We start from the raw sequence: 23939 nt of genomic DNA, 5'->3' as shown, positions 1-23939 counted from the left end.
AAAAAAAAATCCAGTGACCTAATCGGGACTTGAACCCGCGACCTTCCGGTTTGTGGCACAGCCCCTCAACCACTACGATACTGCGTGCCCCTACCTAATATTAACACAAAATATTAATATTCTTAAAAGAATTATTTTGTAGGCTGAATGCTCTAGGACGATCAGTAAAAAAGCCTTGAACATTTTAACGTAAAGTTGTAATCAAATTTTCCTCTCCTTTTCGAAAACCCCCCCTCTCCTGAAGAGAATATTACTCTATGGTGCTGAAACACAAAATAATGTAAATTAAATTTCTCACTGCGGTGACTATGAAGATGAATCAGAATTACTGGGTTTTCGGACTTTGTCTAGAAAGTAGTTTCCAGAGTACCGGACGATGGGCAAAGTCCAAAAACCCAGTATTTATGAGTGTTTGACACCACTGTCAGAACCTCAGAACTCTTCAGAATAAAAATTACTGTTTTCTGGGATGTGACGCATGTAGTCTGGTAGATATTTCTCAACGTTTCGAATGAATCTGCTGCCTCTATTCTCGAGGTAGAATCCCATTACGTAGAAGTGTACAATGTTCTTCAGCGTAAGATTGAATGAATCCTGGGGTTCAAGTGTCTGAGAGTTATAATTTCTGATAAGGACTGTACCAATGCAAATAGCACAGAGCCAGGTTCTCATTTCATGCGTTTTTATGGTGCGGTACATGACAATCCGTTTCGGAACGGAGAAGACCACCTGTTCAGCATCACCATGGTGATGAATAGCGTTAGGTATGCAAATGTACAACTCACTTTTATTTTCATTTTCATGCATGTGAGGTCACGGGTATACGTGCGTTTTACGACTTGTAGAATTCGATTTGGCAGACAGCTGATGTTGCAACAAAGTGTGAAAGGGTTAACAAGCCCAAGTCACAAAGATCGTTAAACGCGAGATCTTTCTAACGAAATGCCTCGGTTGTTTCACTAGACCGTTAACGGCGAATGAATTTACTGAAATTGTGAATGAAACCTCAAGCAGGTTAACTGTATGTGCTTGCTCTGGAAAATCATGTCCTTGTATGAAGTGTTAAGGGTCTTTCTTCATCATCAGCCTTAAACCCGAAAGGAAAAAAAAAGGGGGTGAGAAAAGGAGAGAGGAAGAGAGAAAGACAAGGAAATCTAAAAAAGAAATTGAGAGATTAATAAGGGAAGTGGCACAGACGTAGAGAACGAAATGAAATAAAATGCAGAAATGCATGGAGAGAGAGAAACGAAAAAGGTAAAATAAATAATTTTTGATTCAGCTTATCAGGTTGTACGATACATTGTGAAGCGATGGAAATATTTTTCTTATTTCCCCATCTTTTTTTATTCAGCGTCATATCCTCTTTCTTCTCAAAGTTTACATTTATCATCTAATGTCCTTTATTATGTTTGCTAACATTTTTCTTTATTCCTTTTTCCTTTATAGCCTCCACCTGAATGTTCGTGCTGTCCCTCTCGTCTTTCTTTCGTGTTCCGTCTTTTTCTCCGCCATTTCCTCCTTCTACATAATTTCATTTTAATCTACTACTACTACTACTACTAGAAGGCAAGCTGGAAGGTCGCGGGTTCGAGTCCCGATGAGGTGATTTTTTTTTTCAGTTTACCTAATCCTTCCAGGTGCACTATGGCCCTGGGGTCGACTCAGCCTCTAACAGAAATGAGTACCAGGAATCTTCCTGGGGGTAAAGGGCGGCCGGCGCGTAAGGCTGACAACCTTATCGCCATCTGAGAGCCGACTGTCTAGAGAAAATGTGGAAACCTTGAAGTCTCACAACCGTACGGGCCTCCACGACTTGTTAGTGGGAGCCGGTATAGCGCAGCTGGTAAAGCGAGTGGCTACGGACTGGACGACCGAGAGATCGGAGCTCAAATCCCGGTAGGATCAAGAATTTTTTCTTCTTCACCTCGTCCAGACCGGCTCTGAGGTCCAACGAACCTCCTATCCAAAAGGTACTAGAGGCTCTTTCCTCGGGGGGGGGGGGNACAAGGGTCGCGGGGCTCTCTCTCGGGGGGGCGGGGGGGTAAACCTGCAGGAGCGTGAAGCTCACCACTCACCTCCAAGTAGTGCCGAGGTCAAGACAATATGGATCTATACATCCACTCCTCCATATGCTTTCATGGCATAGTGCTTAATTAATTACTACTAATAGTAGTAGTTGTAGTAGTAGTACCGCCGATACTATTTTTTCTTTCTTAATCATTCTTCTCTTGTTTCATCTTTTCTTATTCTTAACATTTTCCTCCATTTCTCATGATTACTCATCATCTTTATTCTTTGGTATTCTGTTTAATCTGCACTTCTCTGCTGTCACTACCAGTTTACCAGTGAGAATCTTTCTTGGAGAATTGCAGGTTCGCAAGACTCACATACGAAACATCAATAGCAGATATGGCTAAAGCTGAAGTAGGAGCAGTAGTCACTGTGCGATCTGAGACTTGTCACCTGGCCACGAGGTGCGCTGCTGCATTCGCGTAACCTTGTGTTACGTCCGGTGTGGCTGGTCACACGGCAGGTGAATACGCACCGCCAACGACCCATAAAAGCGCCGTTCCCTAGAACCAGTAAACTTGTCCCAACGCGTGACACTGGCGCTAAAGTGAAATTTATTGCAGTAACAATACTTCTTAATGACTAATTCCTAATGTCACGCTGTAGTGGTTAGTAGGCCTACAGATTCCTTATTCCTGAGTGGCCGGATTCGCTTTTATAACCCGGTGGCTCTCTACCATGAATGAGGGGTTTCGTGGTTTCTCTCGGTCACACCGGCAAATTCTGCGATAGTACTTCCCTTCCAGTTCATCGTCTTTTAACTATGTTCCTTTTTTTTTCTATGCAGGTTAAGAAAATGTCGGTAAACAATCTCTTGCAGTAAGTTTTNGAGGTTTTCACGGCGATGACTATGAAGAAAGTCGTCTTCTGGGATCTGGCGCCGTGTATTCTTTGTTTCAGCTCTCTGCATTCGCAAAGCAATTCAAATGCCCTGAAGATGGAGGCGATACGTTCCTCCGAAACGTCGGATGAAACGAAGAATACACGGCGCCAGATCCCAGAAGACGACTTTCTTTAATTTCTTACAGTCATTCTCAATATTTTGCTTTCTGCTCTACGCCTGATCTTTTGTAAAAATTGTAAAGAAACTCGTAATTCTACCACAGTACAAGCAATGCTCGTCGTTGAAGTGTTTTATCTGCTAAGATATAGCACCCTGTAGTCCGTTGTAAGGAAGGGGACTTTTTGGAGAAACACGTCGCGTCCGTCTTCAGGGCAGAAGAATAAATCGAGCAAGACATACAAGATGAGGCTTATTATCTGCACCAAGCTGGTTTCTTGCTTGGTTTATTCTTCGGCCCTGAAGATGGAGGCGAATTTTTCCGAAATAACGGCATCATATCCCAGAAGACAGACCTCTTCATAATAACCGTTGTGAGAACCTCAACTCCTATAGAGTTCCCATTTCTCCAAAAAGATATATATTTAAAATTATGTACTTTTGGTAGTATATTGTCACGTGTTGGGTATGTCACGCGACAAATAACTTTGTGGTTGTCGTGGTGATGGGCGTGAGGTAACGCGTCACAGTATTAATAAATAATGTAAATTCTTATTTTCGAGACCTCACTTCATACTCCTCTCGATGTCAGGAGCCGCCGACTGAGGTTCACTGATCCATTACTTGTGTCAGATTTGAGGTTCTTACGCCCGTGAATATGAGTACTGACTTTTGAATGTAGTGCTCTGTAGTCTCGTAGAAATTTACCAAATTTTCGGAGGAATTGCTGTCTCCATCTTCAGACAGTTCCCTCAGAAATGCTGTGTCACTTCCTATCAGACAGCAGCGTTCCGTCTGTTCGGTGTTTTAAAAATATCAAGGATATCTAGTGTTGTACGCGAATCATTAGAAAAATTCACTCCACACAGCATTTTTTGCGCAAGCATGAGTGTCCATTACCTACAACGTGTCTACTTGCTCGCCCCTCAGCTCCTCTGTATCCTTCAGAAATTAATACGAAACATTTCCTGTTGTCCTTAGTTTTCTTTGTTTCCTTTGCAGATCCTTTTATGAGAGGTGATAATTCCATTGAGTAGCGCAAGTGACGTGTCTAGGTGCTAGGCCGAGCACGGCCCCGGGTCGCTTAAAGCAAACAATGTTATCGCTTGTTTATTTGTGCCAGGTTTCTGCGTCTTTAGAATTGTTCAACACAAACCGCAATCCTGCCGGACAGACAAATATTTCCTACGCAAACGTGTATGGAAAATGGGCACAGGAACGTACACTTTCCAGCTTCAGAGAACAGGAAGCATAAAAGAGATACTACAGAAAATTTTGGGTAACAACATTATCGATGTACATAGACTACATTTAAAAACGTAAATTTACGTTGTCGGTATTGAAAAACAGAATGTAACAGGAGGGAAAGGGAGAGGATAAAGAAGAATAAAAAGACAGACGAAGAGAGGCAAAGAAAGAAGGGAAGAAAGAAAGAGATGGAAAGACAGAAGGATAGAGACAAATGACTGAAAAAGAAAAAAGAGGAGAAAATACGGAATAAAGTATACATTGAAAGAAAAAGAGAGTGATATATACGAAAAAGAAATGAAAGAAAGTGATGGATGGAAGAAAGTAACACATAGAAATAGAGAAGAAATAAAGTACAGAGATTGATAGAAAAGTAAGGAAAGAAACAGAGAAAATGAGAGAATGATGGGTGTAGATGAGAAAAGAGGCGAAGAGGAAGGAAGCCAAGAGAAAGTAAAAGTCTCGATTGAATACAGGTCTTGACGAATTTGCTTCAGAGCTAGCAGTAGGCATCACTGAGATATATGGGTGCACTAAAAAAGCTAAAAACTAAACTCAGTGTCTTTAGTCCGCAACCGAACTATGCCGACCGAGCGACTGATGCTTGTCGGTGAAGTTAGTGCCAACTTTAGCGGATAGAGGGTGTCGCGTAAGGAATCCCCACGGCCATTAATTTCGGTTTTCTAGACCGCAGCCGCAACTTTTCCATTGAAGTAGCTCCCCAGTTATCCTCACGAGGCTGGGTGGACCCCGTTCCAGACCCACTAGTTCTCAGAAAATCTGGTAGCGTCGGGAATCGAACCCAGGACCTCTGGATCTGTAACCAGGAACTGTGACCACTAGACCACAAAGGCGGTCATATGGGTGAACGAAGTGACCATTTTTAGACAAAAGAATCAGGTTTCGTTAAGTCGTTTCTCAATCGGTGGGGCGCATCCCATTTCTGGGACTGGACGGCCGACTGGGTGTGAATTGTAGTCTCGAAAACAATAATCATCAGCGACACAAAATCCAACTGCACAGAAGTTTTCCAGTATCTTCGAGATTTTAAAAGTTGGCACTAACTTCGCTGACAAGCGACTGTCGCTCGGTCGGTATAGTTCGCTTGCGGACTAAAGCCATGGAGTTTATCATTAATGATTAATTGGTACTTACGTATTCGTGGGTGACCCACGTAGCTTATAACTTTACCACCATGTTGCCGACCACGGTATCGCTGCCAATCTTAGAAGCAGTGACAGATTTCTAACCCAGAGGACAGCAAACAAATTTATTGTTTGAAGGAAAATCCTAAACCAACCGTGGGGAGGGGTTAAACGTTTTTAAATGAACGTTACCAAAAGCTCAACATTCTAAAAACAAAATCATGAGCTCTGTAGCCATTGAGTTAATGTCACAGACGTTGACGAATTAGCCCCAGCAACACGATTACAATGTTAGGCTTTAGGTTTTCTTAAGTTCGGGGTTTTGGGGTCTGGTTTTAAAAGATTATCATTTTGATTATGTTCTTATAAGTACATTTCCAAAACACTTTGTTGCTGGTTTCTCATTCACCAATAAACATTTTTGGAGGGAAGCTGGGAATATATTGAATAAGCAGTCCCGGAGAGCCAACAGGGGGTGGTCCTCCAGATTTGGGGTTGGGTGCGGAGCTAACAACTCAGCGTAAATAGAAACTTGTTACGAAAATGTTCAAACAGCCTCGGAATGGGCAGGACATGTAGCACGAATGGGAGAGAGGAGAAATGCATATACGATATTGGTGGGAAAGCAGGAAGGAAGGAGACCAATGGGAAGACCAAGGCGTAGGTGGGTGAGCAATATTAAAATGGATCTCAGAGAGATAGAATGGGATGGTATGGATTAGATTTATCTGGCTCAGGATAGGGACCACTGGAGGGCTCTTGTGAACAAGTTAATGAACCTTCGGGTTCCATAAAATTCTGGGAAGTTCTTCAGTAGTTGCGCAATTGGCAGCTTCTCAAGAAGGGCTGAGCTCCAGGAGTGAGTGAATAAACATTTTTAATTACAAAGTTTCAAGGTTGGCAGCACAAACTCAGCAGTCAACATGGCGGTTGGCAGCGCTACTGTTGCGGACAACTTGTCTGCTTGAGTTAACAAGCACATAAATAAATACCAATTAATATCATACTAAAACGTACAGAATTCTAAAATATATTTCTCGGAACGCGAGGAGCTTTGCCTTTACTACAGTGGGACGCGAGTTGCGAAGTTTGTGGATCACTGAGCGAAATACCGACCACTACTGCGTTCACGAAATCTGTGTAGACGACAGGTATTAAATATCCATTTCGTGCTGAACTCATAGTTCTGTCTTGCTATTGGTTCGGCCTACAGGAATTAGACTAGACATTTAGTAGAGGAATGTGTCTCGAGAAAATGTGAGAGTAGCTGAACTCACCTTGTTGTCTCGGTGCTGGGTTCAGTTGACAATTCAGTGATGTTCAAGGTATCATACATAAACGTTGTACCGGGAATTTGTTATAGTTTAGTTCATGTGACGCTAGACCAGCGGTTGAAAAAGTGGGTTGTACCGCCTCATGGGGACGGTAAGATTACCTAGGGGGGACTCTAAGAGGCAAGGGAGGGGCAGGGGGCGCTGGAGTTTGGCTCCTCCGAGCACATTGTTCGCTTATTTAAAACTGAAGTGACTTTAAACCAGACATTGGGAAACTGGTATACCTTCGTTAGGCCCATCCACCGCATTAAGAATTTACAAACAGTGAAGTAGTTATCAAATGTGTTATCTTGTTTTTGTTATTGTGTTACTTAGTGGGCTGTGCAAACCGCTATTTTCAACAGTGATTTTTATAGAGCAGGGCAGGGGGTACTAGGGATGAGTTTATGGTACCATGGGGGCGGTGGCCCGAAAAAGTTTGGGAATCAATGCGCTAGACAAAAGCCTAAACTCGCATGTTTGTACCACTACCTAGTTATTTGATATTCATTCATATTATTTAATTCATGAATGCCTCTACAGTCCTTTGTTGGGCCCTGGTCTCTTCAGTTTCGTAATCTTTTTTTACACAGACCGTAGGACTCCTTGGACGAGTGATCAGCCCGTCGCAAGGCCGCTACCTACACACAGGACAACATAAACGCAGAATAAACGCAAGCACAGACATCCATGCCTTAATTGGTTTCGAACTCACGATTCCAGTGTTCGAGCGAGCAAAGACAGTTCATGCCTTAGACCGCGCGACCACTGTGATCAGCAGTCCGTTGATATAGTTTACTGGACTTCACATGAAGATGGACAGAAAAAAAAACTCACAGTTTTGTCTCGCCTTTGTAGAGGAACTCTGACACCTGATGCTCCACGGGGATTACCCTAGTGTCATGGAAGATGTCATCTTTGCGTATGTTGAACCGATAACGAGGAAATCTACTCGTCCGCGCGTGGTCTATCGGCGTCGTGTCAGCCGCCGCGTCTTCTCCGGCAACCAATAGGCAGATGTGTAGCAGCACCAATGGGATTAGCGCTGCTGTCGCACGGACCAATAGCATCACGTCCCCGTCTCCGCCACTGCTTCCATTGTTGCGAGGCATCCGTAGAGAAACCATCACTGCAAATGTAAACATTTGCATAAACACTAAAATATATCAAATAAGGGACAAGAAATGCTGTCTTCATAAAACGCAATCGTGCATAGAACCGAAAAGAAACAGAAACATCAAAATATGTGTGTTTCCAGTATGTAAATATCTTTACGACTTGCCCAGCGACTGAATGAGCATGCAACCGTAAGCTTGGAACCTTGCTATTGTTGTGGTGACTTACTTGACCTTCACCATTCAGTTGTCTTTCATCACTAGTGGCATCAACGTGGCCCTTCCTCTTACCAGACACACCAATTAGCAGCGTGCAGAGATTAAATTCTTGTTGGCTGAAGTTGCAAGAGTTACGGAGTGTCGTGTATGTATATATACGTATATATATGTATGTATATGGAGGGATACAATTTTCATTTGTTATGGGTCAGAGGTCGAAATCGGGCGATATTGACACTGACTGGCACTTGCCGACAATGATCTTAAGAGCCTTGTCCGATCAGTGTCAAGAACACCCGGTCTCCTGTACCAATGTCGGTGAAGTAACAGTTCGGCCGCATTGGTCAGGCCATTGTGAATAACACTCAAGAGGAGATTGGTTAGTGGAAAATCGATGAAACATAACTTATTCAGTGGCAGTGCCCAAAATTGAGGGGCCTTGCAGGTAGTGCCCACCGGAAGTGATCAGTTGTCGGCATGGCCAGGAGGTCTACACTATGTCGGCCTTGATTTTAAGACATACACGCATGAATGAAATGTTTTTATTTGTATTCCGTTACAGTACTGGTACAGCACATTTAAAAGTATTTCAGACGAAAGTTACATATGTCAGTAAGCTATTTGTTTTGTCCATGTGCTATAAAACGTTCGTATAGAATGATATAGCTTTCGATTAAAGCTAAAAAAATTGCTGGTTATAGGCTCCTCAAGTTGACTGCCGAAGATGAATATGTTCGGCTTTTGCGACGGCTACTCTCTGTGGTTTAGTGGTCAGAGTTCCTGGCTACAGATCCAGAGGTCCCGGGTTCGATTCCCGGAGCTACCAGATTTCCTGAAAAGTGGTAGGTCTGAAACGGGGTCCACTCAGTCTCGTGAGGATAACTGAGGAGCTATTTCAATGAAATAGAGGCTCCGGTCTATAAAACCGAGATTAACGGCCGTGGGGATCCGTTGCACTGACCACGTGACACCCTCTATCGGCAAAAGTTGACACTAATTTCTACAAGTGGCGGTTGCTCGGTCGATATAGTTCGCTTGCGGACTACGTGCCACGGAGTTTGTTTCTTTTCCAGTTTACCATTCCTCACTCATTCTGCCTTCACGACACTGTATAGTCTAATACTGAAACCGTCGTTAAATAATCCACCAACACTGTGTAGCAACTGCTCAAAGAAGAATTGAGTGCAATATGGAGACGGAGGAACCGTACTCATATAGCTGCATAGTAAACAGTTGAGCCCCCTGTCTGCTTCACAAAACGAGGCCTGCTGGGACCTCGGTTACTAATTGGGCTTTATAAGGTGACGTCGTTCCTAATGGTTGAACGTACGGGGGACCAAGATCTTATGCCCTCTCTTCGAACCCTGTCGGTTTTCAGGATTAAACTGGCAGTCAGGAGATCCTGACACTGAATTGGGTTTTGACCTGGAAAAACTTGAGAGTAGATTACATATGTAAATCGTAAATATAAAAAGAAGGTGACATTTGAATTAACTGCAGACACGCCGTAGTGTAGCTGGTTGAGGCACCATGCTACAAGCCGGAATGTCGCGGGTTCCATTCTCGATGAGGTTATTGGATTTTCCAATTTACCTAATCTCTCCAGCTGCACTACGGCTCTGGGGTCGACTCAACCTCTAACAGAAATGCGTACCAGGAATCTTCCAGGGGGTAAAGGGCGACCGGCGCATAAGGTTTACATCTGTGCGTTAGTTGTCTAGAAGATGCGGAAACCTCGACATCTCACAACCCCATGGGTCTCCAGGGCCTGTTACAGGGATAGCTTCACCTTTAAATAAGATGTTCTAAGTGGATCGGTTTATATCCCAATGACGGGAAAAGCAGGTAACTTTTCGACTTTCCAAGGAAAACCTTGCACAATGGAGTTAATCAAATAATCAAGGCGTCAGGATGTATTTTATTTTATTTGTTCTATACAAGCAGTTTTAGTAGTACTCAGATTCTGATGTGTAAGGTTCGGGAAGTTCTCAAATTTACTTCTGCGAGAAAATTGCATAATTAATAGCTTCATAATTGGAATTCCGTGCCAATTTTTTTTGGGATGATCAAATCGATGGTCGTGAAAAGGTAAGGAAGACAGAAATGCTTGCGAAACTTTTGTAGGAAATCCTGAAGAGACCACTTGGATCACCTAGTCGTGTACGGAAGGATAATATTGAAATGGATACTAAAGAAATAGGATGGGGGAGTGTGGAGTGGAGTTATCTTACCCAGCACAGGAATCAGTAGCAGCGTTTTGTGAACACGGTAATGAACATTCGTGCTGAATAACACGCTGCAAATTTAATCACCAGTTGAGCAATTAAAATCTTCGGCGGGAGGACTCTGTTCCTAAGCGTTGATTGGTTGGTTGGTTGGCTGGTTGGTTGGTTGGTTGGTTGGTTGGTTGGTTGATTGGTTGGTTGGTTGGTTGGTTGGTTNCTCTCACATAGCTGTGTATATTTCCACACAGTCTGCTTTTACCGATTCTCACGGTCTCTTCGCTTGCAGATTTCTTATATTTTTTCTTCTACCCTGAAGATGGAGGCGATACGTTCCTCCGAAACGTCGGTTAACACCACATATACACGGTGCCAAATCCCAGAAGACTGCTTTCTTCATAGTCACCGCCGTGAAAGCCTCAAATCTTACACAGTCATTCACTTCTTTAGGCGGTTTCCCGGATGGAACTCGCGGGCTCCTATAGGAATCAGGAGAGCCTCTTTATATCCATTACCCAGTTCCGTTCGGACCAATTAACCGTGAACAGCAACACCGTGAAAAGATATATCGCGTATGGGAGAAGTAAGAAATTCCTACAGAGTATTGATTGGAAAACCGGAAAGAACACCACAGGAGATCCAGACAAGGATGGCAGAATAATACCAAACTGTATCCTATCTTAGAAAGAAAAGTTGCAAAGGCGTGAACTCGATTGAACTGGTTCTGGTGAGGGACAAGTAGCGGAGTTTATTTACTTGGTGACGAACTTCCGCTTTCAATAGTTCTGTATATGAAGAACTTATTAATCAGTTGAATGGTGACGTGAACAATTAAACTGATGATGCTAATTTAATTCCACGTTTGTTTACATGCTAATTTATCAGGGCAATAACAAGTTACGAACAAGCAGGCGTAAACAGGAAGAAATAAACGCAAACAAATAAGTCAAATTATGTAATTTAAATAATAATTTTTATTATATGAACATAAATCAAAATAGTCATTAAGAGGTGAGAAAAGAAAATATATGCATTTATGCTGAATGTAATTAACATTATATACTATTATTGTGTTAATACAGTTAATATAATTCAATAATCTATTTACATTCTTACTCACACGCCAATTACGAAACAAGTACGAGACCAAGATAAACAGGAAAGTGCAAGCACACAAAGAGAAAACAAGACGACGTATGTAATTTAAACAATAACAGTTCACGTGGAGCAGTTACATCAAGCATGCGCGGTGAGAAGATTTGTATACACACATGGCAATTCTGAGTGCAACTAATGTGCTAGTCTATGAAAGTCATTCTATTCTTTATTTATTTGCGTGTATACTGCTGCTGTCACCACTACTACTACTACTGCTACTACTACTACTATTACTACTGTTACCAGTACTACCACTACTGTTACTAGTACTACTAACACTACTACTACTACTGTTACTAGTAATACTACCACTACTACTGCTACTACCACTACTACTACCGCTGCTACTGCTACCACTACTACTGCTGCTGCTGTTACTACCACTACTACTGTTGCTACCACTACTAACCCTACCACTACTACTGCTACTACCACTACTACTACCGCTGCTACTGCTACCACTACTACTGCTGCTACTACTGTTACTACCACTAGTACTGTTGCTACCACTACTACTGCTACTACTACTGTTACTACTGTTACCAGTACTACTACCACTACTGTTACTAGTACTACTACCACTACTACTACTGTTACTAGTAATACTACCACTACTACTGTTACTACTACTACTACCACCGCTGCTACTGCTACCACTACTACTGCTGCTACTACTGTTACTACCACTAGTACTGTTGCTACCACTACTACTGCTACTACTACTGTTACTACTGTTACCAGTACTACTACCACTACTGTTACTAGTACTACTAACACTACTACTACTGTTACTAGTAATACTGCCACTACTACTGCCACTACTACTGCTACTACCACTACTACTACCACTACTACCACTACTACTACTACTGTTACCAGTACTACCACTACTGTTACTAGTACTACTAACACTACTACTGCTACTACTACTACTATTACTACTGTTACCAGTACTACCACTACTGTTACTAGTAATACTACCACTACTACTGCCACTACTACTGCTACTACAACTACTACTACCGCTGCTACTGTTACCACTACTACTGCTGCTACTACTGTTGCTGCTGCTATCACTACTACTACTACTACTGCTACTACTAACAGCAGTAGATGTGTTTGAGTAAATTTCTGAGTGAAATGTTTCCTACAGTATATCCCTCCCGTTTCGTTAATGAAGAAGTGGCCTCACATAATTAGCCCTGACCTCATTTGGGGACTGATTGACGTGCACACACCCACATGAACCCTGCGGATGTGCTTCAAAACAAAACACGAGCGGTTCCCACGCAGCTCCGAGCAAGCTGACATCTGTCGAGCCAGAACAAACTTCGAACTGTTGGAAATTTGAAACTCAGGAAGTCACAGACGGACACAGTCACTACATATGGTCAAATCTGTATTTACTGCTAACTTCTCGGTACTGTGGAACCGATACTGAAATTCGTCTCACGTCAGTTGAACACAGTTTTGTCGTATGAGTTCATATCCTTGTAAATGCAGAGGTCTGCATGCCAATTATACACCTTTATGGAACGGGGTTTGGGCCCTGGAAGAACGTTTACTTTACACGGTTCAAAATTAAAATGTTTCGTTTTTATTTCATAGGTGGCCGGTTCGACATCGGGCGCCTACGGAATAAGAACGAAACATCTGGCAGATGTTCGTAACTTCTCCTCTAGATAATATCAGACATTCGCGTCTCATCCCTCCAGTCAGAAGTCTTCCGATAGGCCTCACATCTCATTACATAAGCTGTGCACATATTACCGCGCCATATAATGTTGTCACGTGTCCGGGGTGCCCTGACAAGCAACTTGGATTACAGAATTGACGAAGCTGTTTTATTGGACAACTCGTCCACAATTACAATTCCAATCACCACAATCACTCCGATATAACTGTTTTCCTTGCAATGTGACCTGACTACCCATCATCTCTGGTCACTTCTCTGACTGTCGCAATCTACCCTCTTAACGTACCGCTGAGAGAATACCTTGTCCAAGGGTTCTCTCTGTCTTCCACGCAGCGTTGGCCAGCGTATCCGTTGTTGCGGGAACTCAACAGTTCTGTCTCTATTGCTTAGGCAGTTTTCTAGGTAGCGGAGCGGTCTGCCCATGTATTTGTTGCCACTGAAGTTGGCGTTCTTATTGTAGCCGTTGCGTAACAATGGACGTTATATAATCCGGCTTTTTAGGCGCCATGCCACAGTATCATTATGACAGATTAAATATAACGCTTCAAATACCCTCGAGCCACATATTTTGTGGTCGCTGGATTTTGGTTGAGAAACGCATGTTTCTAGTTCTCCAGTTGCGAATTAAATGGGAAAACTGAACCCGAAAGTTGGCGGAGTCGCATCAAGTTGAGTATTGTGTTAAAGGTCCTGAGGATATTGGAGAGTTGCGGTTTACCCTTTGATAGACACTAGTCTACAATTATGTGCAGTTGAGTTCCAAATTGCAAATGAAACATCCTTGTCGAATGCCTCAGGTACTGTATACGGGTTGAGAAAGACATGGCTCTGACTTTGTATTGTATTCGGCATGTATTCTCCTATAGAATTCAAGCATCAGAAATGACAGATTTTCTAAGAACTGTCAGAGGTTGCACTAGGACAGGTCAATTAAGGAATGGGATATACGAATTTATTTGGGCATGTTCCCTTTGTGACGATCCTACCGATCCCAGTGGCTGCGCTGTCTAAGGCCTAAATTGTCTTCGCCCGCTCGAACACTGGGGTCGTGGGTTCGAATCCACGGATGTCTGTGTGTATTTATTCTATGTTTGTGCTGTTCTATGTGTAGGTAGCGATCTTGTGATGGGCTGCTCTCCCGTCCAAAGGCTGTAGAGCCATAGATAGATAGATAGATAGATAGATAGATAGACAGACAGACAGAAAGACAGACAGACAGATAGATCTTTCCTTTGTATAAAAACCATAGAATGTAGAGACAAATGGCAGACATCTTTGCAAAGGATGAAACACGCATTGTACTTCAAGACTGTATCAGCTGTCTGGTAGACAAGACGTAGGAAGACCAAGAAAAATGTGGAAAGATACGTAACGATGTCAGAAGCCGGGACTGGCGATTCGCCTAATCCATGAAGTGATTACGATTCCCCAGCTGTGAATTAAACAGTCTACATCAGTGAGTCGCTGCTTCAGAAACAGTGGCCTACACTTACGTAAACATTTCTATCTGGGAATTACGTGTAAAAGTCAATGGCAGGATCGAGCACGTGAATTCCAGCTGCAGCATTTATGTTACAGAGGAGCCCGGATCGAACCTTTGCAGGAGCACCGACTGGCCTGCTGTCGTCAGCCTCTCACGGCCAATTCCGGGGTAGCAGATCAAATTAGGTCCAGATCATGTCGAATTCATTGTAGTTCAGTCATTCGATGCTGTAGCTGTGGTCTGAGTTACAGCGTCGTTGAATGAATTCTACACATTACAAATATCCCTGTTATTATTATCTGAGAAACGCTCTATATAATTATATATAAGGGACCCTTGAAAACCCATTGGTTGACTATACCATCTGCTTAAACGGACAAAACTCTACATTCCTCCCACACCATTTATTTGTGTTTCGTATGGTTCTCAAAAAAAATATGACTGATTCTTTAAACGGCATTAACCGGATGGGCTTTGTAGCGGAGACGTAATGTGTTTCCTGTGAGGTACGAACTGAATTTATATACACTCCTATTATTATAAGGGGTTAACTTCTGTGCATGATGGGTGCCGCGCATGCTGACCCCACAACACAAAATGCAAAGAATGGGCCTGGCACTACAGCATCTCAATCGCTACCACGATGAAGGACACGATATGCTAGCCCGAACTGTCACAGGTGATGAGGCTTACTCCATGCGACTTACATCTGTTCGGCCCTCTTAAACATCATCTTTATGCAAAGCACAATTACTGTAGGTCGCGGTGCAAGGGCCGAGAAGATCCACCCCTTATACATTCATTCATTCATTCATTCATTCGGCTGAACATTTTCCCGACGATGAAGCTGTAGAAAGGGAAGTCATCGCCTGGTTCCGACAGCAGCCCTAAGAATTTTATTCTGCTGGTTTTCAGGGGCTTGTGGAACGATGGGACAAGCACATCAACGCAAAGGGAGATTATGTTGAGAAATAAAACCTATTTTCAAATCAGTACTCTTATTTGTTTAACTTCTATATCCATTTGTAACTTACTTATTGACTTACCCACGTACCTTTGGGGAATTTCGTAATCAGCTTCAGCATTCCTCGAGAAATCGTGAGAAGTGATGAACGTTTATCTATGCCACGGACTTCCATTACCTGCCTCAATTCGTTAATCCCATCCTTTAAAACGGAACCATTAGACACTTTAAGAGAAGAACAGAACTTAGCTTCGCGTGAGATGCACCCATATGAACTTCGGTTTGTAAGTGCCTTCACCTTTCAGAGACACCTGAACGAAGTATTGAATTAGTCAGCGTTCTTCATCTCCGGACTGGTCTTCTGGGTTAACACATCTTGGCGGTTACTGACGTTTCGGAGGAATAATTCTACTTGCTGGGAGGAGGGTAAACAGCTCAGCAGTTCCTACCCATCTCTCTGTTCTTTCTTTGGCAGAAGGAAGCTCTAATTTTATGCTTACTTTGGTTGGGGCACTTTGCTACAAGCCGGAAGGTCGCGGGTTCAGTTCGTGATGAGAGCATTTGATTTTGAATTGACCTAATCCATCCAGCCATGCTATCTCCCTAGGGTCGACTCACCCTTTAACATAAATGAGTAAGAGGAATCATCATGGGGAGGGGGCGGGGGGATAAAGGCTGACAACCTCACAGCCAGCTGTGAGTTGGTTGTCTACAAAATGTGGGAGCCTCGACGACTCACAACTCTATGGGCCTACGCGGCCTGTTACAGGGATAGATTTACATTTTTTACTTTATTTTCCTTTAGTTTCTTTCCTTAGTTCCGAATTTTTGCCCCATTGTTTCTTGTCAAACAAAATACGAAAATCTATTATTGTAGAAAAGTCAAATGTCATGAATTCTTACGCAAATAAATTAAGTAATACATACTTCGATTCTTCAATAGTTGAAAAGTAAAATAAATTAAAATTTGTGAAGAAGGAATAAACATCGGTTTTTCATAAATATAAGACCATAATTCTGAAGTTCTAACCTTGTAAAAATCTCGAACACTGTCTCCTGGAAGGCGACTCCATGTTATCTGTTAGATACTAACATTTGGAGTAGTCTCCTCCCTCCATCATCAGGAAAGTATAATAGACCCAATTATAGCTGTAAAGGAAGTCTTCAGTGAGGGGGGGAAGGAAGGACAGTGGCTGGCAATGAAAGCGAACCAGTAGAAGCGGTATTTAAAAATGACACCGCTTCAATTGATCAGTTTCCACCCCAGCATATGGTAGATAATTACAACATTTCGGAGGAACCTTCTGCCTCCACCTTCAGGGTAGAAAAGTAAGCCGTGCGACTTACGCTATTAAGGCGTCACATCCCAGAGGACAATAAAGTGAAGGTTGTGAGCACCTCAAATCATGTTCTTGTTGTACGCAGGTTTCCCGATATCTAGTATGGTATGTGATATTTAAATAGTAGACAACTAATTATCTCTCTCTCTTCGTGTTTTCTTGTGTTCATATTCATACTATGACTGCTACAAATAATAATTATTCCTTTCGTCAATTAATTCCAGAAACCTTGGAATCATAAATTTGTTTTGTGTTACAATTTGAATCCATAAATATGAGCTTATTATGAACGTATATCGATTGAATTTGCTACTGGATCTAAATTTAATTTCTGCCGTTTCATTTCCAGTGTAACTGCCCCTGTTTTTATTCGAAACTCAAATTCAAATTTAACGTGTTTATAGCAAAGTGTTTAATACAAAGAGATAAAACCGTCCTTGTGCTTAAGTAATTAAGCTCTATTTCTTGAAGACGTATGGGGTAATGGATGTATAAATCCACATTTTCTTAACCTGGGCACTATTTAGAGCCCCCGGCACACTGGATAGGAGGCTGGGTGAGACCCAGAGCCGGTCTGGAAGCTGTGGCGATGGGAAAATATTTCCGTTATCGGGAATTGAATTTCAAACCCTCAGCCGTTCAGCCTATAGCCAGTCGCCATACCGACTGAGCCATCCTGGCTCCCGAAGACTAGGATAAGTGTTGAATTACTTTATATGCTTCCCAGCTCTGAGCGAAATAAATATGGATGCAATATTACAGAATCTCGCTTTCAGAAGGTAGCCATTCAAACCGGTTCTGCCAAAGATGATTATCCCTTTAAAGTACAGCTATTGCTATATGCTGTAATAGGAACAAATTCTATACGTAACAGAAGAGAATTATGAACCCCAAATCTCCTTCCGATGTAGATTTCTCCATTCCAAACTTATATTTTACATATAAGATCTAAAAGTGCTTGTGTACCACAAGGAGTATTGCTTCTCTCCCGGTATGATTTCATTCTAGATATTTCTCTGGTGCTAAGCCTCAAATATGATAGCTTCAATATCTCTTAGCTCTCACAGATGGATTATGTTGTGCTTGTTTTATGAATCCCTTCTAAAACTGGCATAGTTGTCCGGAGATAGGGGCTAGCTCTGTCTATTGGACCCAACTGAGTAGATTTTACCTGAAGACGGGGACAGATTCCAGTTCCCGAAACGTTGTGTTTTTAATAGAAACTAGACGGTTTTTTTAAGAACAGACAAGATGATGGATAATGTCCAGCAACATATTAATTGTAATTATATTTTACAAGTTAATGTCTTTACCTTGGAGTTTGCAATTTGTGTTCCTGCTTCAAAAGTTGAGTCTGGATAGCTCAGTTTTATAGCAAGCGACTGGATGGTCGGGGTTCAATTGCCTGCAGGGTCAAGATTTTTCTGTTCTCCACGGCGTCCACACTGTCACGGGCCCCACCGAGCCTTCTATCGAGTTTACCGGGGCGGGGGGTTAAGCGGCCAGGGCGTGATGCTAACCACTCCTCTCCATCTAGTGCCGATGTCAAGAATACCTACACTTTCCCATATGTCTTCATGGCATGATGCTTAATTTACCTTACCTTCAAAGGTGGTAAAAGGTAACAGGCCATGAAGGCCCGTAGGGTTGTGAGATGTTGAGGGTCCCACACTATCTAGACAGTTGGCTCACAGATGGTGGTGAGGTTGTCAGCCTTAACCGCCCGCCACCTTTTACCCCCAGGAATATTCCTGGTACTTTTCTGTTAGAGGCCGGGTTGACCCCAGGGTTATGGTGCGGCTGCATTGATTAGTTAAAATGAAAAAAAAAATCCAGATCATCGGGATTCAATCCCTCGACCTTGTGGCTTATAGCATAGTGCCTCAACCAACTACGCTACCGCCTGCATGTATTTTGATATTACGGGTCATAATAGCGAAGTACGTTGATACGTAATGGATGATCGCGGTTCGAATCTCGAGAGGGATATCTCTTCTATTCTCTACTTCGTCTGTTGCGGCTTGAGGTTCACACAAATCACACAAAGGGTCAAGAGACCGGAGAGGCGGAACTGGCCACCTACCTTTATGCAATACCGAGATGCAGATAGCAAGGAGCCTGACATTCACGTCTCCATACTTCTTACCGAGCATATGGGTCGGGTAATTAGCAGTCTTTCGAATTATATAGGTCTCACGTTCCGATCTGGGATGCATACCGGCTATCATTACTAAAGCATTGCATGGTTTTCCTCAGACCCCTTCAGGAAATTAGTAGGATGGCTCATCAGATTGGACCCATGCTTCCTTCCTTCCAAATCATTTCCATTTCTGTATTCACTGATCATCCTGTTTTCGGAGCTAATAACAGCGTTGTTGAATGAATCATGAATAAGCATACATACGTCTCCATCGCGTGGCGCATGCGCAAAGAAAGCGGGGTTGTGATAGCGGTGACCCTCTGGACTTGCATTTGAGCAATCCTTGGTTCGAATCTTTGCCGGCATCCAAGCTATACTAATTGAGGTTTTACGCAATTTTACTCAGTTCTCCAAGCATACGCGTGAATCGTACAACGAAAAGGTCACGATCACTTCCTTTCAAATCCTTTCCAATTAATTATTCACCAATCATCTTATCATTCGACACTGTATAGTCTGAGATACTGACAACTTCGTAAAACAAAAATTTCATATTAATCAGACATGAATTTATTTCCTAATTGCAATATACAGGGCATATCTGTAGTGGTACTCATTACATTCTTCTTCTGTCTAAATGCACCGCGAAAGTGTATAGAAGGAGCAGCAGGAAGCTTACTACGTTTCGACACGGAAGCAGGTGGGTTTATAGCTTGTCCTACCTACATCGTGGGCCCTGTCACGCAGCAGACCGGCTGGGCCACAGTGATTCTGGACGTGGCGATAATGAGAACATCTTTTTGTCCTTCTACTAGGAATAGAATTACTGCCTCCCTGTCTAGTCGCATTACTGACAGATGTCAAAGATGCCAGATATACCAATTTGTAATATAAAAACTATTCAGAACATCAGCGCACTTAGAACTGTTGGAAAATCAATGATTTGTATGTGTGGGGGGTGGGTGGAAAAGCATCACTTTGTTAGGTTTCCAGGCTACACACTTCTTCTTTCTGTTAAAGGGGGTATGAAAATGAACAAGTTAGAATGGTTAGAATCTGTTGCTTGAAACAAAAGGAACGAAATCTTTGTTCTTTGATTAACAACATATTACATACTTTGGGAAGATAATGTGGTGGCCCCCTCAGAAAGAGGGGCTCATTTTGTGGAATTTGAATCGGGAGGCCTACATTGTTACTCAGAAGCACACCTAAATAAGATCATAGACAAATCAGTTGATGCAGATTCGTGAAATAATCTGACTCTTCTACTTTGATGGATTAGGCTCCTTGGCCTGGCCACCTACAAAATCACTTATGAAATTGTGAATGTTGTAAACAGTAGGTAGGACTGCTTGGACGGGGGATCAGCCCAACACAAGGCCAACATAAACACGGAGAAACATAGACAAACATTCATGCCTCGAGTGGGATTCAAACCCACGATCGCAGTGCTTGAGCGGGAGAAGACATTTCGTGCTTTAGACCGCGCGGACATTGTCATGAGCCTCAAAATAATCGGAAGACACAAATACGCTCTGGGGGGGGGGCGGTACAGCAAGTCTAAAAGTGCTAAAGCGGGTACTACATAGAGTAACCGCCATGTTTTAGAGGATTGAACCACATTTGGAATTATTACTTACCTGCTTTAAGTAGTTAGCGGAGAGCACCTGTTCTGCAGTCCGTCCCGCTGTACTGTGGTGTCAGGAGGGTTGCCGGAGTGCACGTGCTAAACAGCTCCAGGTAAAGTTCAATAAATGAAGGTCGCATCTGAGGTGTATCTGACTTTCACATTGCGTAATGCGTTTGTATTCCGGTGCAACTGCTTCACAACTCTGGAGTGCGCCGTCGGTCTACCTTTCCCTTTGACGAAACAGGTTAAATATCTATGTCTTACTAAGCATATAAATTTTAAGTTTTATCAGTCAGTAGGGCAGCGTTAATAATATGACAGCTGAATTAATATGAATGCTGATTTACGCAAATCATGCTGTAACGTCTTATGTACTTCTTCCTTCTTCTTCAAAGAGACCAGAATACTAAATACACTCGATCACACGCGGTGCAGTATCTTTGTCATTCCAAACACAATGACTTCGAAAGCGTAACAATTATAATAAATTATTTTGAAGTACTTTATCAGAATAAGTAGTTCTTCGCCTGAAGGTATGAGCCAATGAAAAATAAACTTCCTACTAAATAAATTACATGTCAGCGCAATGTTCTTATGTAAAGCTGGATTTTAATTTGAAATTCGAGGATTTACTGTATTTCAAGATCTATTGAGATCCTTTAATAAGCTCTTGACGTTTATGTCAAAACGAAACCCCATGAAACCTAACCGTTCAGCAACTGCGACTCTTCTTATAGGCCAACTTGTGCATGCATGATGATGGGTCGAACGCTAGATAGATAAAGAACAGGTTAATACAATTTGTGTTTTCTGTGACGTCCGAACTGTTTTTATATTTTGTAAGGCTGTAGTAAATACAATTTAGAATTTTAATCATTTAAAAGAAGTGAATGGGCAATAGCAGGGTACTGAATTTTCTCAGATCGACACTAATTTTACACATTTTTTTCAAACTTGTTATGATCATAAAGATAGGAATGTTAGGAAATAGAATGATGAGTAATATTTCCAGACTTTAAAAAATTTTAAATCTTTCTATCTTTACGGTGTTAACCAAAATTTGTGACTTCACAAATTTAATTGCACAACCTTGTTAATGAACTATACACGAAGTTTCTTGTCCGTAATTTATCGTGGAAAGAATTGCAAATATATAATCAATCTATAAACTGTGACACAAATTAAAAATATATAATGCTTTTAGAAATACTGTATGATATTTCTGGTACTGGAGAGGGCTAAGGTTGGTAAGACAGAAGACGTCACCGGACGCAGAATTCCGAAACCGTAGGGCACAGATCTTGCAGTACTTCCGCTGTAGGGACAGGGTGTAAGTTTGTCGGCTTCACCGTGTACAGAAACTGTCCTAACCTACCAGCTAACGAAACTGGCACCGAGCAAGTAACAAGACTGCAGACTCTTACCTGATCCACAGTCTTGTTATAGTATAGAGCACCACGCATGCGCTGTGCAGGACTCCACCTCTACTTATAAAAAAAATATAAAGATGGAGAGGGGATGGTTGTCATGGAAACCATCTCCCGCCAACTGGTCTGGGCCCCCATTCAAAAAAGAAAAAAAGAGACAGAGAGGGTTACCTTCCTGCTCGCTTCATTGATCAGACGAAGCACTCCGCTGATGCTTAAATCCTGAGGAGGAGATGGTCGATATGGCAGGCGTTTGTACGTACCGTCAACGTACATGAATCTTAATGTGAGACGGACAGTACATAATTTCCCTCTGTGGTTGATGCATTATTCTACTGATGTATTATGGAATATTGGAAGTATTTTTTACTGGGCTAAGGCGAGAGGAGCGTAAAGTTGAACACTGACCATTCACATCCGATACTGGGAATGTGAAAATCTCTCACTTTATACCCCAGTGTCTGTTATAAATACGGAACTCTGACGCCGTGTTTATTGTTGCTGTGGTTGTTACGGCACATCTGTGGGGATATGTCCGCTTAGAAGAGTGAGATGGAGCTAGAAGGATAATATTAAGTTGATTCCTACTGAACTGGATTTTCTGAGGATCATATCTGGCAGTGGGGACCGAAGTTAGCGGTGATAAATCTTCGTGATCTATCAGAGAGTTAGTGACTCAGACTGCTCTGTGAGAAAACAGGTTCTGAGGATGTGAGCTTTGTGAAACTGCCTTATGATCGTATCTTATAACGGGGCTTTGGTATTAACGACGTTGAACGTTGGGTTTTGTTACCGTAGTGTCAGGTATGATTATCGTCATCAGCATACGTCAGACATCTCTCAGTGTAACCCATCCCTGAGGCTTGTCCCAAAATCAGTGTTTCCTCACTTCTGTGTCGTGCCGTGTCGTCGCTTCATCTTTTTCTTGACGTCTGTTTTCCGACGGTTATATTATCACAGATTAAATGGTGTCGAATGGTGGGAGAGTAGGCAGATGTATGATATATTGAAAAACGTTTGTAACAAAGTGTTCGTTGACTAATCGAGATATTAACCTAGCCTTTACCTGGAGGGACTGAAGTGAATTACGAAAACCGTCAGGCGGTATAGCAGGTCGATCGGTCGGTAAAATTCGTTTGCGTACTAAAACCACAGAGTTTTGTCTTTGTATCTAACCTGTGTGATTAGCGCATCTTGGGCTGTATACTTTATCACGTACATAACATATGAGTACATTAGGAAATGTGATGACGGAGAAAAAATTTGACGGATCTATAAGTTTTCAGTTCACCTAAAAAAGAAGATATTTTTGGAGTGCTGTCTCATGTCTGTATATATATATATTTGTGTGTGTGTGTGTGTGTGTGTATTGTCGCGTGCTAGAGTGGCTCTCGGCGGGGTTTTGGATTGGCTATTGCATTTATTGAGTACTTATACACACGATTCGGACTACAAACAATTACTGTGCCACCGCTAATCTCCACAATTCACAGATCACCTTAGCACCCTCTAGGCATTTTAAAGCCCTCTGTGTCTTCACCAGCCGTTCCCTGGCAACGGCTTCTAACAGTGGAGATTCTTCGACTTCCGCTGCATTCAAGTTCTCTCTGAATAGCAGCTCTCTTCCAGCTGCCTCTTTTCTTCACAGACTACCGTACAAAACTATCAACTGGCTAGCTCCAAGGCTGGCGGCTATTTCACACTAATCTCCTAGTTTTCTCTTCAGACTGACTTTCAGCTGAGCACTCTGGCAACTAACTGGGTCTTCT

General features: G+C 42.4%; 1 protein-coding gene across 5 annotated transcripts in view; it reads right to left on the bottom strand.

Moving 5' to 3' along the window:
• LOC111873705 (protein NDNF) overlaps positions 1-22140 on the bottom strand; it is a gene marked incomplete at its 3' end in the record, with an annotated part of 105625 nt that extends 83485 nt beyond the window's left edge. Inside the window, 3 exon segments of one of the 5 annotated variants that reach the window (XM_033755178.1) lie at positions 7614-7905; positions 20754-21514; positions 21833-22140. In XM_033755178.1, coding sequence (XP_033611069.1) covers positions 7614-7903 — 290 coding nt within the window. 5 annotated transcript variants of the gene reach the window in all.
• Between the last annotated feature and the right edge of the window lie 1799 nt (positions 22141-23939).

This window comes from Cryptotermes secundus, unplaced genomic scaffold (assembly GCF_002891405.2).
Source record: "Cryptotermes secundus unplaced genomic scaffold, Csec_1.0 scaffold31, whole genome shotgun sequence".
In the NCBI taxonomy this organism is placed as follows: Eukaryota; Metazoa; Arthropoda; class Insecta; order Blattodea; family Kalotermitidae; genus Cryptotermes; species Cryptotermes secundus.
Note: the sequence above shows the minus strand (reverse complement) of the source record. Positions and strands in the feature narration are given on the sequence as shown.